Below are 20,714 nucleotides of genomic sequence, written 5' to 3'. Positions count from 1 at the left end.
TCCTACAAATAAAGTTATATTTTTACGTTGCGTACCAAACTTTAACAAACATGCCTACACGGTGCATTTGCATCTCTGTATTCATACAAACCCACTGTCAACCGAATCCTCCACTCTATACAGTCATGAGCAATATAATGTACCCACTTTAGGACTCTGTCGCACTAACATATTTGACATTTAGTGAGACTTACAGTTCAATTTGTCAAAAAAGTTAATGAGACATGGTACCAAAGTGTATACATATTAATGCTCGTGACCGTACATATAGTAACAGATATTAACAAGAGATAATGTTTCAAAACAATAAATGCGGCGATGGAGGGCTCACAAGCACAGAACAGATTGGCACGGACGAAACGTTTATTCATTTGTCTTCCAAAAACATTAATCCGGAGTCTTTCAGCATCTACCCTTCTTACTAATGTAATGAAAATTGCTTTCGCATTGATGAAATAAAGTACAAATACAGTTCAACACAATTTTATTGTTTCATTACAATGTCAGCCTTGCTTTTATAAATAGATTTTTACATTATTTACATCACAAACACTTCTTGAGTACAAATTCCGTAAAAACTTTTCATTGTCAATTCATTTAGATATGCGAAAATAATTTATTCATACTATCAAGATAGATAGAGTATAATGGTAAAGAGTACAGTTATGGATCCAATGAAAGTAAATATTAGTTGGACCCTAAAGTAAATCTTTACAACAATGATCATAACATCCTTAAATGATTGTCCGTTGAGCTACATTCGCTCTTCTCGTATTGTCATTGACGAGAAAGCCCTAAACTATTGGCTATTTGCGAACACCGTGACACTACTTCATCTTGAAGAAGACTGAAAGACATTGCTATTAATATGAGTCCGAAAACTAGATAAGCACAACACGCAATCATTTGAATGTATTCACTTTTGGTGGTTTCTGTTGTTGGTTTTGAGGTAAGAAAACTGGTTGGTACGAAGTCACCAAATCCTATGGTTGCTAATGCGATGAAACAGAAGTATGCTGCGTCGAGAAAGCTCCAGTTTTCCCAAGCGGAGAATATCGCTGCGCCTACGCAGATGTAAGCAAGGAGGAGAAACAAGACAATGCCGACAGGTATGTGGCAGTGCTCGACGCTGGGGTTGATGTGATGCGGCACGCTAGTAGAAGCACTGCTGCTGGGCACGGCGCAGCTCTTCATCTTGTGATTCTCTTCCTTCCAAATCAAAGGCACTCGTGACGGGGTGTCGTGGGGACATATTCTGTAAATAGGTAAATAAATATATTAATTAGGCTTCAGTAAACTAGTTGCATTCAAATAATTTCCAATTTCTGAAAGTGAATCAACTGTAAGAGCTTGGCTCACCATTAACTGGTAATTGTCTCAGAGTCTATCCAGACAGATAACTATTACGAGCAAGTGATGAAACAGGCCCTGACAATAAACACTTACGCTTCATCAGTGTCCTCAGAATCGTCCAGGTCTTCTTCACTCCGGTTCATGGAGAGTTCCCCACACTCCTCGGCTATTAGCTGATCTATTACAGGCCCCCGCGGCCTTTGAATGGTCCCTCGTCCTCTGCCCCGTCCGGGTCCGTGCACTGTCGCCAAACATTTAAGACTGCCCATTGCCTTCTTCCGATCTAATGTCTGTGTCTGTAATGCTGTTGATGTGTGAGGCTCTGTAAGATTTAAACAAGGACTTAGAACGTCACGAAGTTTGGAAACGTAATACTATGCATAGCCAATAAGCATCCTTCTCCAATTTAGTTCTTACAATATAATTATGCTGTTCTTAAAAATCGGGCTAAAGAAATCATAGATGCTTTAGTTCTGTATTTACGTCTTAACGAGGTTTAAGGCTCTGTAACCACAGACAGCTACGCTAGTCTTTGTAATTATGTGTAGGTTAAAACTCCGTAAAGTCTTAACTTGCATCAGGTTTTGTACGAAGGAGCTAAGAGTAAAAGTAAATGATAGAAAATAACAAGTTTTCAAAAGAAACATTTACCATCAGCCAAGGCACTGCGCTTGACGCGCCCCAGAGTAGCCGCCCTAGGGCTTGGTGGCGCCCGCTCAAATACTTGCGAATATTGACCTCTGTCACCAGCCCTAGCCCTCACAGTTCCAGGAGACCTGTGGGTTCTTGGTGGGAACGACGTGTACTGGTTATGCTCTGTAGGTTGGGGCAACAGTCGCTGCTGCTCATGCAGTTGGAAATGGTTTTCCATCTGGGGAAGTAATAAATATTTGGTGATAAATTGTTGTGACAGCATTCAGTACTGGTGTTGACAAATCCTTTTCATTTAACGCGTAACTAAGTCCTTATATTATGGTGAATAGAATACCATAGAAAATATATCAATTTACACATACATACATACATAAACTCACGCCCGTAATCCCTAACGGGGTGGGCAGAGCCACAAGTAATCAAAGACAACTTGCAGCCACTGTTGATACGATGTCGTAATATATCAATTTATCCCCATTTATTAAATTATTCTTTATTACAATAAACTTATTAAAAATATATTCTTTCTAAATAATACTGTTATTTGATGTAATTAATTCTTGAAAAATGTATCCCCTAATCTGTCAAAATACTAGACTATTGATATTATCTGCATATAAATCTGTGTTCTGATATTCTAAGGGTAAAAGTAGTCTTGCTTGATCAGTATCTGGTTGGTTTATATCTTTGAAGCATTCGATCAAACTTACTTCGCCATCTTTCCTCCAAGTGTTGGGCACTTTCCTCTTGGTAGCCTTCAGCCATGCCATTCGAGCTAGTCTAGCTAATGAGGCTCCTAGACCAGCCAGACAAGCTAAGGTCAGCGGCACTCCTGCAGCCGCGTACGCGACAGTTGCTGCTCGTCCCGCTGCCGTGCGCGGCGATACGTTTCCATACCCTGAAGATGAGAATGTTATTTCGATTACTGTTTTTGTTAGGTGTGCAAAATTTCACCTGTATGCATAAAATTTCACATATCCTTTTAAACATCAGCGTAAGAGCGATAATAGGGTCTAGAAACGCCACACTGTAGCAATTCATCTTAAAAAGCAATATTGTCACTTGTCATTTGTAGACATTGCGTACTTGCCTTTATATGCGCAAATGACAAACAACAATATTGCTTTTTTAGATTGTTTCAATGTGGCCTTCTTATTATCCCACAGCTTATCAATATGTTAACTCAGATTTCATGCTCAGATGTCACTTACTTGGTTAAAAAAAAAGTAAGTTCAAAAACTAAAAACCGACTACCTACGGAAAAATCACGGTCTAAAAAGTATGAAATAAGGAAATATTTCTCTAGAAATCTTCCCAATAGTTATGTTTGGGAGATAACCGTGGTCGTATGCCAATCTGTATTAGAGTTTGCTTAGTCGGGTTTTAGTTTTTAAACTATTTTTATTTGTATTATTTTGGAGTCTTAATTATTAAGACAACGTGCTTCCATTACGTGTTTTATTTTATGCAAGATTTGGAGATAAAAACCTATTCGGAGCATGTATGTCTGAAAAGTTATGATATCAATTCAACGTAATTAACAAGGACATCCCCAAGTAAAGTATGGTAATATATACATATTTGAAACGTGCAAATTAAGCTGTTTCATTCTGTACCCAACACAATACCATTGGGAAAAAAAAATCACTAGAGGGCGCCACATTGAATTTAGTGTGACGTCACATACCCTATAACCACCGGACAATCAAGAAGCTTCTAGTGCTACCTCACATGTTGTATTCTAACAGATGGTTTAGAAGTTTGGTGGTAACAAACGTGCATACACACACATACATAACTGTTAAACACATGCCCTCTACAGTCGGGTACACACTGTACCGAGAAATAACCTGATCACAGATCTCGAACTGTAAATAAGGAAGTGGTAAAATATGATTCAATAAAAACACTGTATGTGCACTGTAAAATATAAACCCTTCTCGTATGTGCTCTTGTTTTGTAAAGGTTGTGCATACTTATTTGCTGAACGTGCCTTTCGTTGCGTTTGACGCCGCCGCTTTTCTGATTATCTGTTTCTATATTATATATCTTACAGCAATTTCATTATATTTTGATTATATTTTTATATTTTGATTTTATTTTAGGGCATTATTATACTAGCGGATTACAAGCGGCGAATGCACAGCGAATACGTCGCGGACGCGCAACGCAACGCGCATGGAAGCCGTTTTGTACGTCTCGTACAGACCAGCTTTTGTCCGACAGCTGAAGTATTTTTATACTTTTTCTATTCTTTTATATATTTGAATTTACATTTTGTCAACGAGAAAATATTCGCTCTCTTCCAGTCGATTAATTGATAATGGATCCTCCCAAATTCTTCGATGCTTTCGTTTCAGTCTACTGCGTCTTTGAAGTAACAAATCCAACAGCAGTGTTTCTTCGTCGTACATTTTATTACTGAGTGTGAGTGTTTTATTTCATACGTCTTGAACACGCTGCGAACACTCGACGTAAATGTTGCGTATCTTCCACGCGTCTGCGACGTCCTTGCTATGCAGCAGAAATGTGTTCGCGACGCATTCACTGCGCGCCCGTCCCGCCCCGTAGATGCTTGCAATCCGCGTATGATAAGACTCTTAATGTTGGAAAGAAATAATTCAATATATGTTATTTTTCAAAAATAGTCCTAAGGAATTTTTTTAAATAGTTATAATATGTAAGGCTGTCTTGGACAATGTTTATTAGAATTGTTGACACTTTTGTCTTTTTTTTTGACGTGACTTAATGTGGATTTGCCGCAGAAGGCATTAACTACTTGGCCGGAAGACACTTTTGTCCTCGAAGGAAATATCGTAGTACAAGCTGTTTATGTTTAATGAACCTATGTGTACTTACAAAGTATACCTTTAAAAACTCACATGACATACGTAAACATGAACTTACGAGTATATTCCCAAGTTACATACATCGCAAGATGTATTGAGCATCCACGATTCACCAGAGCTTTAACAACCTACCTATGGTAGTAATCAGCGTGATGCAGTATATAAGTGACCCGGAGAATGTCCACTTCGAGTCCAAGGTCAGTTCAGGTGGCTGCGAGTCTGTCTGCCTCGCCGCAGCCACTATTGACGACTCGAACTTGCGCAGCTGCTCGTGAACAAGCTGCGTCCAATTACGCTCGTACAGGACGTTCAGGCGCTCTGGAACAAGACAACATTTTCGATGTTAGTAAAGATTTTTTTGTTACTCAAAACTAATAGGGTGAAGGACGGGTGCTTAATACATTTATACATATATATACAACTCAAACACGTATCAAGTAAAATCATCAACGTATTTATCTAAACACCTATTAGATATCTTTCTAAAAAAAGAAAATGTTTATGTAATTATGTAAAACAAAATTAAAAATAAGTTATGTGTGTCCATATTTAAGACAAAGTCCCAGCAAAAAAACACAGAGTATCCTTCTGTCTGTGACGCCATCGTAACTCTCTGAATAGATTAACTGGTTTAGATTTATTATTTATATGTTTGTGTTTACCTCAAATGTATTGTGTTGTCATACAACAACACCATCATCTTTACAACATATTAGTAATCCTAATTGTACTACAAATGACACATAGACCTGTAATAACAGAAACAACGGTAAAACAAAAATCTGACGTTTCCCTTTTCATTCAACGACAACATTTACACGTATAAAGATCAACTTCCACGCCCCCACGCGGTTTCCTCAATTCATAAGTAAAGCAGACGTGTGCTGAGTGGAAATGAGCCACGAGCAGCAGTGGCGTAATTAGGGGGCACCTCTTTCGGGGTGGCACCTCTTTCGGGGATGACACCTCTTTCGGAGTGACACCTCTTTTGGGGTGACACCCGTGGAAAAAATTAAACTTACACAAACCATTATTTATGGTTGTCAATGATAAATAACGAAGGTGTGAAGCCATTTTGGCTAAATTATATTTTCAAACGTGCTCATTATCGAGTATTACATGCGGCAATTTCTGTACCGTCGGTGAAAAGTAATACAACTCGAGTTGTATCACTTTTGAGTTATTAGCACACACTTCATGTTCAAAAAAATCTCTTTCTTTCTGTCTAATTCTCGTAACTGTAGCTATTATAAATACGGAGATAATTTTTGTGTTCAGTGATATAAGTACTGTTTGTGAAGGATTCATGCTGTTATAACACGTGTAACATAATTCATCTTAACTTGTATTAAAGTGAAATGAAGATTTTCATTAAATATTTTGGTGTAAGTAAATGCAACTCAACATATATTAAAATACACGCAATCCTTGAATTCTCACGGTCCGTGTTTAATGATATAATTTTAGTTGTAACATCAAACACCAAATTTATTTTTTCGTGAAAAGTAATATAAATTAATATATATCAAAATATTTCATAAAATACGATCTTGGATAACGTGTCGTGTATAATGATACATACAAGTTCGATTCCATGCGCCACCAGTGTGTATCCTAGGGTGACCTCCGCATAAACCTGTCTATGGGAAGACATTTTGTCTAGAGCCACAGCAAACCATATCTGATCCGCATTGCGAATGGGTATAGGTTAAGTTAGTACTTCAGACCAAACCGTGTTTTTTCTCTTTCTGCTATAGCCACCTTGTAGTACTTAATTACAGTACCTCAATAAGTTGTGGGTCCTGATCATGGCGTCGTTATCACCATGGTAGGGTTAGTCAAGAGGTATTTGAGATTTGTCATAACTGTCGTTAGTCTCCTTCCCTTAGCTCGAAGCATAGCTGTTTTACATAGTTTTCTTGATTACATGCAGGTTAAGCGGTGGCAGATTGAACGCTGCCTTCATTGCTAAGGAGGTTGTAGACGTGAAATAATGGCTCCAAATATTATCGAGCTCCAATTAATATGCAAGTCATTCAATACACGCTGGTTAGATCTTTGATGCAAGCGCCGGTAGTGGTATTTTTGAACCTACACAGCCGTAGATGATCGTACATACTTTTGGGTTTAAGGTCCTACTGGGATCCAGCTCGGCATCGGCAGCATCGGGATCTGCCACATCTTCTCAAGAGAAGATTACCAGTTTCTCAAACACGTTGAATGGTGTAAATTTGTCGAGCTACCTCATTTTTATAAACGGAATAACTACTCTGAACTCTTGAGCACCACCAGTAAATTTTTTTTCTGTATTTTGATTACATAAGAGAGAATTATGCACAGGACTGTGAAAAATGGAAAGAGGAAGGGGAGGCCTTTGCACAGCAGTGGGATCTTGTAGGATAGATTAGATTAGAATAAATAATTGGCAACACCACGGGCACAACCCCTTAATTAAACCAGGTCACAAAGTTTGTAAAAATCCCAGGAGGTATTTGAGCTTCTGAAAGGAGTTAGTAGGCTTACATAGTCAATAAAAGCACGCATAATGGACCACTTGCGTTTATGCGGAAAACTGAGCCCATTAAAATAACATTACATATGGGACATTCGAGTATTCATTGAGTCAAGTCAGGGGCCTATGGCGGCTCAGTTATAACCCTGACACCAGGGTTGATGGGGTTGGTAATTCACCTCACAATCCACACGATAGAAGATGAGACATTTGCCCATACATGTTGTGTCGACCCCACCTAGAGTGAGATAAGGGCAGGAGGATGATGATGATGATATAGTGGAAAGTTTGCCCACTACACAATAGTGGTCCATATGCGAGGATACGCGGAAAGTCCCCCACGTGTGCTTACGTGTAGAGTTTTGCGGAAACGAGCTCATTTAGCTTAACCATAACAGACCCCTACCCTAACCTACCCTGAGGATAGCCCTGTGTAACCTATAGGTTTGGAGGTGAACCAATGATCTTCATTTTCACTACCTATTCTTATCGTCGACATTGATTCGACTCCGTTTATCGTTTTGTCAATGTTGCGGGCTCCCATTAGACCGGGAATTTTGATAATTCGAAATATAGAATGTTACTTTACCTTAGGGGATTTTGATTGTGGAATGAGTTGTGATCTTTTAAATAGTTTCAGCAGGAAAGAAGTAACACTTACCGGTTTGTGTGATTTTGGTTTAAAAGTACGTAGGTACATCACCTTTATCTTCAGGCCATACTGCCAGGCTAGCCCGAAACATTCCTAATGACCAGTCTTAATATGATTCCTCTTACCTTCATTTGTTAGGAGTGGAAATATTATCATAATTGAATTTGTAAGATTTTGACTGCAAAAATGAACCAACAGTGTTTTTGATTAGGGGCGTAGTGTGGTGGACAAAATGTGTTTGTAGCGGACAGCAGTAGTGGTTTTGACCGGTTATTTATGAGTTTTGAGAGTAAAATCATAACAAAAATATTTTATTATCGCCACCTTACACTGTATATACGTGTATCATCTTTATATGTATTTAATACTAGAAATTCGTAAAAACATGTATCATTTTACACAATAAAACCGAAAAAATAAGTCATGTTATACCACTTGACACAAATTCGTAATAGTTTATCGTTTGTGTCAATTGATATAAGTTACGTTTCTTTACTTTTTAAAGAAAATAAATAGAATTTTGCCTTTCTACAACTTTATGAAATAAACTTTCTTCCAAGACATTTTGTTTTTTGTAGAATAAGACTGTAAAATTATTAATTGAAATATGATATATCAACGATGACTTTTGTATAGTTATGTGTGTAAAAAGGTATAACTAGACTTGTATCAATTTACACAGTATAAAAGTTGGTGTCAACTGATACATGTAATTTATTTTGATCCTCTACCATTTCAGTTTAGGTTCTAAATATTATAAAAGAAACCATCCATCATCACCTATCGACACATCTAACTTCTGTTCCATTATTCCTTATAAGTCGCGAGCTAGAATGTTTTTAACTTTAAACTCGATTTTCTCAAAACTTGAATTTTGGACTTGTATTACTTTTCACCGACGGTACAGATTTAATACATTTCTGTACATCCAACGAGACAAGTTGAATCAATAAGACAAGAGTTACAATAGTAACATATTATTATACATCAATGAAATTAAACAAATCTTTGTCGATGGTCAAAATCATACTTTACGGATATTTTTGTTTCAATTACTTTTAAACGTAATATTAATTCCTAACCTAACCCAACCCTAGCTACGCCTCTTGCGAGTCGGCAGTGAGAATGAATCATGAGTCACGACTCATGAGTTGCGACTCTCTCAAAGTTGTTAACACGATATACTACATACTTTGTTTATAAACAAACTCCAATTTCAAACAGAAAACAGGAATATTCATAATGCGTTCGTATTGCGCCTTTATACGAAAACGCGTGATTATGAGGCGGAAGAGATTATGGAATATGTCTAAATTACCTACGTGTGGACTGAAGAAATAATGCGTGATTAGCGGCAAAAGGATCAGCGTTTATTTGGAAAGTTTTAAGACTTGTATGACAACGCAAATGGACAATAATTTCTAGAAACAACAACTGAAATATAATTTTCTATATGGGGTTACTTATTTGTTTATATTCAGCTACTATATTAATCTTTATTAATGCTCTAAGTTACCCGATAAAATAAAATAAATTAAGAGACATAACACTTTGTTTTAGATATAACCTGAGAAGACATTAACTAGTTTGTTGTCGCGCGATCGACTTATGAAAGAAATGTATTATGCACTTCCTAGACTTCCTAAAAATTTTATATTATACAACTTTGAATAAAGAAATAAATGATTTTATTTTCTACTTACTATTCACTTTATCTTCATTTCTGACACAAACTGTTATATTCTATTGACTGCAACAAAGATTTCTTTTACTCAAGTAAAAATAATATAGCCATGTCCCTGTATTTGCTGGGATATTATTACTACTTCCCCACGACGGGAATAATAGGACACACAACACGGATATCAGCCATTCCTTTTGTTTCTGCAGACAAAGGTCACATGATCCAGAGTGTTTGGTATATCTGTCTACATATCTCTTAGACTGCGTGTCTCTTTTAGCTCAAAGAGCTATTATAACTTCGCTGAGCCACTCAAATAAATGACAATAGCATTCGCCCTATTTGGTTTAATCAAAAAGAACCATTTAACTTTTAAAACGCGAAAGTCTTAAGTTGACGGCTGGTGGGCACGATATAACGAAAAGCGGTTTTTTTTAATTATCCGCTCAAAAACACTCCTTAATTGTATTTTGTGGTTTTTAAAAGGATTCTTCAAGTACAAAAGGCGGAGAAAACAATGTGAAATTATATAGAGTTCGCTGAATTGTTGAGCTTTGATGATGAGCGATTTAACAATAGACATAGTAAAGTTAATGTACTCGTATTATTTACTTACTTAGTTTTTGTGTGCAAAAATCCAAAAAAAAAGATAAAATCCAGCACACAGCACCTAGGTAATGTGACTAACCAGGCTAGCGTTTCCCTTCTAAATAACTATGCTAATTCAAGTAATCTAAATAGCTGCCAGTCCGTTTGTCACTAGAATTGCTCGATAAGAGGTTGAACATACCAGCATATTTAATTCACATTTCCACTATAATTTAATCAGTAGTAAATTGGAGGTTTTAAGAATTACCTTAAGTTTTCCGAATTAGTTACTTCGTTATACAAATATAATGTTATTTCTATGTTTTGATTTTTATCCACGTGTATAGTTATTACTTATCATGATTTAGATTTTGTCAAATTAGGTATTTCATAATTTGTGGAGCATATTTGATCCCACCGCTGGGCAAAGGCCTCACGATTTTTCTACTCCTCTGATTTTGCGCGATCTCCGAATTAGATTTAAAAATAGAAAATCTTTGAGCATCAATATTCTGCAACTACCTACACTAGCTATGAGCCACTTACCGAAGAGAAGTATAGAAACCGGCATGATTCCATTCTATTTTTGAACTATTCAAAATATTTAATTTGGCAACATTTAGCACAGTCACAGCATATTGTGCGGTATCGTATAACTTTTACGGAAACTCAGCGGATTCGGAACCACGTTGGCAATTATATCGTTAAACCGTTTCCCGGATTCAGCATCTTTTCTACGTGACCGGGATGCTCTTGATTAAAATTCCGCCCGATTAATCTGTAAACAAGGGCGCAATCCGGACAGAGTTTTTGTGTTAATTAAATTCCTCCATACCAACGCTGCGTGTTAATTTGGCTGATTTGACTGCGCAATTGTTGGACTTTCAGTTCTGCAGATTACGATGTGGCAAAAATGACGCGCACCTACTAACTACGTCACATGTGAAGTGATTTTTACTGCCTGGGGGATTAAAATGGCCATATCGAAGCAATTCATCTAAGAAAGCAATATTGCAATTTGACATTTGATTGCATTGCGCACTTAGTTTTATATGCGCAAATGTCAAATTGCAATATTGCTGTTTTAGATGAATAGATGGGTAGTAAAGTAGCATGGAAGATGCTGCACCGACAAGAACGTGGCTCTTAAATTGATGATGATGAAATGTGTAGTGGCCGTTTTAACACGTTAACAGTCCGGTGTACCGTATGTGGCACACGGGGAGCGGTTCCGCCGAGTTCGTGTACCCTATGAGGTACACGAGACCAGTGCAGCTTTATGGGCTGTCAAATCACGGACTCGTAAAATTTGTTGATATTTTCATAAAGGACTTGTAGCCAAAGACCTTATAAATAGAAAAAGTCAAAAACATGTCACATTGAATAACAAACGAAAGCCAAAAAATATAATATCTCATTTGGACATATGGCATGTTTTGAAACGCTTGTATGGGGACTGTTAACGTGTTAACTTCTCAGTTACAGTTATTTGACGTGACTTATTGTAGTTTTGTCGCAGATGGCATTAACTACTTCACTAGATAGATAGGGAGCGCTAAGGGCTCTCACCCAGTACAAAATTTAAAGCAACAGGCCTGACGGTGCCCAGTTGGACGCTAACCTCGGCTCACTGTTCAAACTGTTAGATTCCTTCCGCTTCGTGCGCCGCCAATTTTGGACTTGTGCATTTATAATTACGTATACACGTGAATTTTCGAGTTATGAACCATATTATGCTGAAAACATGCATTTCCTAAAAGTTTTGAGGTACTCAACTAATAAGTATATAACATGCAGCTATATTCGTATTCTCTTGAGAACCAAAGTAAAGTTTTGACTGCCTAGCACAACAGATTTTCCTTATCATTCTCGCACATACATGAGAGATGACACGAAAACTGCTTTAATATTAATGCCTATCCTCGGAAGCACATCTACAAACACCGAGAAGGAGTGCAAATAATAGACCACTTTTTTGATAATTCCGGAAATTGATTTTAATAAAATTAAGTCTCTTATTTTGATTTGATCGTTTCTACCAAAGTTCTACGAAAATTATTGATTGAGTGATCGATTGACCTTGTAAGTATTTTCATTGCCTTCTTAGGTAGTATTTACTATCCAGATGGGTATATAGGTACGTATGTTATACTAGAATTCTTAGTATATGCCGTAAACCGATAGAGAGATTGGTAACATAATTGTCGGGACATGTTCATTATTATCCATCTTACAGGTTTATTTATTTATTTATAAAGTACACCTCACATACATTAAAACATTTTTACATTTAGAAGGTTACGGTACATAACTTATGCAATTAAGGGTAAGTATTTAAAAATAAAGTAAAAATTAAAATTACAGAGCTAACTTAAAAATTTGATATTAGAAAAATATCAGGTAAATATAAGTAATTAACATTTGTTGAGCTTTATATATAATCTAGAATTTTTCTAAATGAGTTTTGTTTTGTTTGTAACACGGCTACAAAAAGGCTAGCGTTTGACCACAATCTCGCCTGATTGAACGACTGTGGTGAAACGACTATGTGGTCTGGAGTAGATCCCGCTTACCTAGCAAATGCCTATTCACTCTAGCCTTGAAGACTCCCAGATTGTAACGACTTAGAAAAACAGACGATGGCAGATATTTCCAATCCTTCGCTGTTCGCATCAAAAAGGAAGAGGCAAAACGATTAGTACGAATTGGAGGTATATCCACAACACAAAGATGAAATGCCCGCTGACGCCTAGTTGTTCGTAGATGGAATGGAGTGAGTGGAATTAACTCGTGAATTTTTCGCTCACACTCACCGAAGTGTCTCCTATAAAAGACCGACAGACAAGCTAAATTTTCTGCTTTGATAATTATCTGCTTGTAGTTCTTACCCACGAAATTATGGTTTACGCGCGTAAGTCTATTTAGATATTTAATTTTGGTCTTATTGTTAGGCCAGGCCTCTCCACCTCTCCTCCAGGGTATGGAGCATTCACTTATACGTTCACTGATCACGGCTTCCGAAGCTTTTTTCAAAAACAATCTCTCATTTTTTTGTCGTATTATTTATATTTTTCCACAAACAAAGTTAAAATGATTTTCTAGAGTGAAAGAAAACAACAAACTGCACCGACTAATTATGTTTTGATGAGTTGTTATTAAAATGACCGTGTTGCCACCGCCGCCTTCGTCGTCTTGAATATTTGTATATTTTTACAAAGTTCCATTTTACTAGTAACATAAACGTTTCTTTATAGGCAATTCGCGGTAGAAACAAAACAACTTTAACAGTATTCCGTTTACGCTTTCACTCGTAAACTGCGAAGAAAAATAGATAAAATCTACTTTTTACAAGAGCGAAATTAATTTTACTACGCTTTTGTGAGCGTAGCCAGTTAAATTGGAAGTTCTGTTCGGCGGATTGCTGATCGAAAATGCAAATACATTTTCCGTGCAAGACTATGTCAGGTGCACACGTGTGACTGGATATAATCTGTTCTAGATCCATATTGCACGTGCCGCTACTGCTCACATACCATGTAATATTCAATCTGTTACTGTCAGTTACTCTGTACTTTTTGCTGACCTAAAATATCGCTAGTACACAAATAAATAAAAACTTATAAATTTGCATAGCCTGTTATTTTAGCCTTCCAATCAGCCACAAGTCACGCAAAAGAATTATTTCGAATCAAAAATATTTCGCATCTTTCATACCTAAATGATTCCTTAGATACTATCATTCTTTTCCATTTAAAATTAATGGTGATAATATCGTTACTAGGTGTAGCTTTTCCTCCAGTATGTATCCTCGCTTAGTCACGGGGCGTCGTCGAATGCGGGATCACGAACTCAATTCAGATTGTGGGCTGCCAACAATACAGCGATCGAGATAGGACTAGCTCCGTGACACAGGGGAACGTGTTACATTTCTATATGCCCGTCTTTTTTCACAAAAATTGCCGAGATCTGATCTGAATTGAATATTGGATGTCCACGTTGTATTTTTAAGGAAAATGCGAGTTTGATATTTCCCATTTTGTTTTTAGTTGGAGCTTGTCAGTACGAAATTGTTGCATCACATCCATCAATCTTATCGTAACAAAAATGCTTACGAGTTGTCTTTTGATTCGATTGCCTATTCCATTAGGGGTTACGAGAAAAAGTTCGTGTATATACGAATATTGTTCGAAAAATTGCGCCCAACTTAAAATTGCCGTAGTTTGGATTAAAAGCCCTACAACTGTTGTCGACGATCGTATTTCATAAAAAAGCCTATCTCCGCGTCACGGTCGAATGGATTGTGAATAAAAATCGTACGAATAAATTCCGATGGCAGAGAAATGTAACTTGCTATGCAACGGACTTTCAATCGCGGATTCTGATATCCTGGGAATTAAATCTTCGAAATTCTTTTCAGATCAGAGATAGGTAACATAGGTTAATACTAATGCCGATATAGCCAGCATGATAACTACAGTAATTACCTAATGACTATTATTATTAACCTACAACTAATTTTAAGAAAATATTCTCAGTGCAAGTGAAAATGTTACAACTTTTGCATAAAAATAACCCTTTTAAAAGCTATTTTCAATTACTGCAGAATTTTCTCGAGCACTTAATGACTTTTAGAGAAAAAAACAAAATACTTAATCATCGTGGTTTTATAAAAATAAGTATGTAAGTACATTAAACATTTATTTAGGGCATTGAAAATGGAATTTACCTCAAAATGCTGCGGTGAAAGAAATGTTTAAAATATTTACCCATTACTTAGTATGTATAATGTGTATAAATGTAAATTATAATTCATAAAAAAAGAAAGAAGATAATTCATTGTACTTTTTTATAGTTTTGGAAGGTTATGGAATAAATTATATCATCATTACGAAGCTCATCTCTGGTTTTCTCATTTGTATTTCCTCCGTTTGCAATAACTTTATTCATTATTCATATTGTCGCTTGACAATATGATTGTCACTTGCTCAGCGGTTAAGGGAAACATCGTGAGGAAATACTATACTTACCCGAGAAACGTGTTTTCGGAGGTATGTGACCTAACCAGAAATTGGGCTGGTTTTCCCATCGCGGCTTGGATGATCAGACAGGCAGTCGCTTCGTTTAAAAATCCGGTTTTTAAATTCTGCCTGTCAAATCTTCATATTATAATAAGCGAACTATGCAACAAACCAAAAAAAGAAGAAGAACCATAACTATAGAGAGGGATAACTAGAGAGATGATAAGCCTGATAGACAAAATGAATAAAAATAGACTAACAAGGCAGTAAAAATGAATAATACGAATATTACAAAGCCTTATAAACGTCAGTACATTACGTAATGTGAGTATAATACGTTATGTTGGCACATTCTCCCTTTGTACCTATTCGAAAGTTTGTCATCCATCATTATGTGTAATTGAAAGGGGAATTTTCGCATTTTGCCCAATGCGCATTGTGCCAGGGTTACACGGGTTACACGTTTGTTTCATGGTCACGCAAACTTTCGTTTCGTCTTTGTTATTTGAACGAAACTTTTCAAAATGCTTTCATGACGTTTCAGACTTGAATTTGTTTAAATTGAAGCTTTGATTTTATTAATAAATTATATATTAGTCCAAGTTTTACTTCTTCTATCGTGTGAACGAGCGAAACCACTGGACCACGGAGGCCGTTAAAATTTTAGTTCTAGTTTTACTATTTGTCATAGATAAAATGGGATTAATAACATAATATACTTGGAATACAAATTCGGGTGGAAACGATTTATCACGTTTATTGTTCGACTTCTATTATATTGTATTGATAATAAAGGGTGTTAAGGCCCGCCTCGACCGCTCTGCCGACGCTCTCCTCTCGCTCCAATCCCGCAGGGAAGAGTCGCTGCCGCAGCTTCTTACGCCGATGAGACAGGTGTTTTTGGGATTCTTCATAAGTAAAAGCGCCAGTAACAACTTCACATAGTATAATGTTAATAAGAAATTACAAATTAAGTATAAATGTCGTCATTTTTACGTTAGGACGACGCGCCCGTTACGCGCGTGCGTTGTTGCGGTCCAAACCCGAATATGGCGGCGCTGGAGTCTTCCTCGCCTCCCGCTGCCCCCTTGTAGTGACGTTCCACGTCCCACAAATGACATATGTCACGATCATTAACATGCTCCCCCCCCTTGAAAGCTGGCTTTCAAGGAGCTCATGAGAATCTCTAGGCACCAGCGGACACACTTTGGTTAGTGTCAGCCTTATCATGCCCTTTGAAGTTAGAATATCAGCAACGCGGCTGATGCAGGTCCATGTCCAGGATGAAGAACTTTGATGCGTCCCCTGACCCATTTCATGGGTGGAACATTGTCTTCCTTGACGACGAACAGGTCACTGACGTCGCAGCTATGTCCCGGAGTTTTCTACTTCGTTCTCGTTTGTAATTGAGACAGGTACTCCATGGTCCACCTGCTCTAGAAGTACTGACGGGACGTTCTACGAGTTGGTATCGATTGAAGCATATCTTCTCGATGGTTGGTGAAGGACTCGACGTTAGTGGACGACCAAGTAAGAAGTGCCCATACGTTAGGAATGTCAAACCTAAAGGTCAGCTGACAACGGGTCAACAGACGAGTTTAAGACTGCCTCGATTTGAGAGATCAGTGTACATAGATGGTAAACTCGTGTTGCCAGCTACTCGTAATAATAAAAACGGAATTTGCCGATTTAACATCCGCCCTCTAGATCCCACCGAAATTAGGCGAACACACAGGCGTAAATTGAAAAAACAGTGCCCTCACCGCACGCAAATTCATCAACCTCACGGTTACAACTTTGAGCTAGTCTGTTCAACTCACCTATTATTGTACCTATGAAATTATTTTCATTGTCACAGAAAATAGTGCGTGGCTTTCCACGTCGCGCTATAAATCTTCAAAGGCAAAGTATGACTGTACTTAGGTAGAAAAACAGACAAATGTATACAAAGGCAACATTTAGATATTTTAACTACACGCCACTTGCGGCTGGAGAAATAGAAGGACTATAACAAAGTCGGTGCAGCAAGTCTAAGAGTGACACGAGGTTGATGTAAATTATAAGTATTTATAGTGATTTATATTATGTTTGAAATACGTGGACATCTTTAACAAAATAAGATTCCCGCTAAGACATGTTGTCTATAAGGTAAGTAAATTATTTACTTTGTATTTAAACTTTAGTAGCAGTAGTATAGTTTAATTATTTATTTTATTATTTTAAAGTCGTTTATAAAAGCATAAGACAAAGACATACATTATTATAATAAGTATATTACATATTAGTATTTGTAATTTTAGTTATATAAGAATGTTTGTAATAAAATAGTATAAACTTGTATTAACAAACTAACCATTGTTTCAGGTAAAATAACTTTATGAGGTGTTAGGACATTCACTACCTAGACATAGATGACAAAGTATATTTACATTAGTTAAAATCTTTTATTATACACTTTAAATGATGAAGAATATCCATCTTTAGATTTCCACAATTTAGGAAGACTTTGGTATATCTCGAGAGAAATAGCATTGTACATGACAATTAAGTAGTAGCAGTAGGATTTACACCCGTCGGGCCGGCGACAAGCCAGCCAAACATAGATTGTTGAAGAGTGGGTTTGTTTCGCCCAAGTCTAATTTGCTGCGACTCCACGACTTCCCAAAAGGCATCTGCCCCTAAAAGAACATGTATCTCGGAGGGACGAAAGAAGCCCGGGTCCGCCAGTAGAACATTATTAGGAATGTTAAGACGCGAGGGGTCAATTTCCACATTAGGTAGTTGATTAGTAATTTGTGGTATGACAAGACACGACAAATCAATGTGGAATGAGTTGACCTTAGATTTTACTCGTAAATTACAGACTTTAGTAACACTTGTTTTACTATTATTGATTCCAGAGACCGGCATTGGTCTTACATTGTTGGAATCAAGATTCATTATATTTTGCATTTTTTCAGTTATAAAAGAAGATTGACTTCCACTGTCTAGCAGCACTTTAGCAGGGTAAGTTTTATTACTTTTCAGGTCTACTAACTCCACCTCAGCGGTACAAAGGAGCACCTGTCCCGGCGTTGCCGCAGAAAGAGACAAAGAAGACGACGGCGACACCGCGGCGGCAGGCGACGACGACTCAGCGACAGCAGGCGACGGCGGCACTGCGGCGGCGGCACCAGCGACGTGGCTGGCAACGGCGGAAGCAACAGGTAAGTGCGACAACCTATATTTATTAGTATTTGTTTTAGATTTATGTAACAAAGAATTATGTTTTTTCTTACAGAAGCGACACGGACCTAGACGGCACTGTGCAGGTCGGTGCCCTGTACGAAGACAGTTCTGACACAAGTTGAACTTTGAGACATGAGCCAACCTATCTTCCAACGACATTTCTTTAAATATAGTACACTGGTATAGAAGATGAGATTGTTTACATATAATACATTCTTTATAATTTGTAGTATTGCCAAATAAAGCGACAAAAGACTTGGTAAATCTTTGTTTTTCATTCCCTGCAGTCCCACTGTTGTGGTTGTACTGCATGGTTTCCAAAACGTCAGCACGAGAGCGCAAAAACTTAATAAATTCTTTAAGAGTTGGTGATTTTTCAAGATTACTTTTGTGCTCCTCCCACGTGCGTGCTGTAGCACTGTCCAGTTTTGATGCCATCATAAAAATAATTAAGGTATCCCAGTGTTCCGTGGGTTCCTCTAACTGTTCCAATGCACTTAAATTCTTTGAATAATAATCAATCATGTATCTTAACGATTTGTAAGATTCTTTTGTGATGGGATCAAAATTAAATAAACATTTGATATGATTATTTGTTAAAATTCGTTTGTTATTAAACCGCTCACAGAGAAGATTCCAAGCAGATTTATAATTATTAGCAGTGAATTCAATTGATTTAATAACAACTGCTGCAGCGCCCTCCAGTGAGGAACGCAAGTAGTGAAATTTATTTATATTTGGGACAGAATCATTTTTGTTTATCAAAGTATCAAATGAATCATGAAACTCGAGCCATTTTAAATAATTACCGTCAAAGTTCGGTAGTTTAATAGTTGGCAGTTTAATGTTACAATTATTATTTGAAGAGTGGCAGCTGCCGTGACCTGACTCGGAACGCGGGTGCCTTACTTCTTCAACTACATTATACTGATCGCAAATATTTTGCGCCAAAGAAATCAATTTACAAAAACAATCTTCAATTTTGTCTCGTTCCAACATTTGTTCCTCAATATTAGTAGCATAAATTTCAATTTTAGATTGAATATCATCAAACTTTACAAAAACTTCTTGAAATCGAGACAATTTCAATTGTAATTCACTTAGCATTACTTTATCAAGTTTACTAGTTTCAATTAATTTAATACTGTCCACATATTTATGAAAAATAGTTATCCTTGCCTTTATAGAGCTTCTTTGTTTAATTAAAGTATTCAATTCGCCTTCCATAATGACTACGTTACGTTATGGAAGTGACAACAGATAGACAAGTTGAACAGACAACGCAAAAATAGTAATATAAAAATTAAACCATATGCGCCGCAATGTATTGCAAAGCGGCAATGGACGCGGTGTTGACGAATCACGCGCAGTGGAGTGCAGTGCAGTGCAGAGCGCAGCTGTGCCACGGTGTCACTCACTCTCACGCGCTGCGTATAAGCCGAACTCCGGTGTGGACTCCGAAGACGGTTGTAGCTCAGCGACTCTGAAATATGTTCAGCAGAACACTTCAATATTTGTTTCACATTAATTTAAAGACTTTATAAGATCTGCCTACCCTATTAGGGACTTAGCATGAAGAATGAGTGCTTAGCAACTTATGGCAATAACTTATAAACAAGTTGAATAAGATTAGAATATTAGTATGACTATGCAATAATGACAAATGACAACATAGAATTTATTGCATAACAAATAAAATTATAATTGTGCTATTATTTTGGATTGTTTCACCTAATAGCTAAAGAATAATTAAAGAAACTTAAAGACTACTATTTGGATTGTTTCACCATAGCTTTAAAAATTATAAATTAAATGTTTTATGCTATATTATTTGGATTGTTTCACCATAGCTTTAAAAATTATAAATTAAATGTTTTGTGCTATATTATTTGGATTGTTTCACCATAGCTTTAAAAATTATAAATTAAATGTTTTGTGCTATATTATTTGGATTGTTTCACCATAGCTTTAAAGTATTAGTTAATATGTATGTACCTAGCTGGATTGTTTCACCAATGGTTACATAAAATTAAGAATTATTATTTTATGTACCTAGCTGGATTGTTTCACCGATGGCAACATAAAATTATAATTATTGTAAGCTCCTCAATGGATTGTTTCACCGTTGGTAGCACAACATTATAGAAATAGTTTATGTACCTAAATGGATTGTTTCACC

At 36.9% G+C, this 20,714-nt stretch overlaps 1 protein-coding gene across 1 annotated transcript in view; it reads right to left on the bottom strand.

Annotated features, from left to right (window-relative positions):
* Positions 1 to 730: 730 nt before the first annotated feature.
* LOC126371991 (uncharacterized) overlaps positions 731 to 20,714 on the bottom strand; it is a 220,455-nt gene continuing 200,471 nt past the window's right edge. The window contains exons 2-6 of the mRNA XM_050017488.1: positions 4,989 to 5,174; positions 2,718 to 2,905; positions 2,005 to 2,224; positions 1,447 to 1,675; positions 731 to 1,255 (exon numbers count right to left, since the gene is read on the bottom strand). Of these exons, the coding sequence (XP_049873445.1) occupies positions 778 to 1,255; positions 1,447 to 1,675; positions 2,005 to 2,224; positions 2,718 to 2,905; positions 4,989 to 5,174 (1,301 nt within the window). The 3' untranslated portion in view covers positions 731 to 777. The remainder of the gene's footprint in view (positions 1,256 to 1,446; positions 1,676 to 2,004; positions 2,225 to 2,717; positions 2,906 to 4,988; positions 5,175 to 20,714) is intronic.

The sequence above is a fragment of the Pectinophora gossypiella genome, chromosome 13 (genome assembly GCF_024362695.1).
Source record: "Pectinophora gossypiella chromosome 13, ilPecGoss1.1, whole genome shotgun sequence".
In the NCBI taxonomy this organism is placed as follows: domain Eukaryota; kingdom Metazoa; phylum Arthropoda; class Insecta; order Lepidoptera; family Gelechiidae; genus Pectinophora; species Pectinophora gossypiella.
Note: the sequence above shows the minus strand (reverse complement) of the source record. Positions and strands in the feature narration are given on the sequence as shown.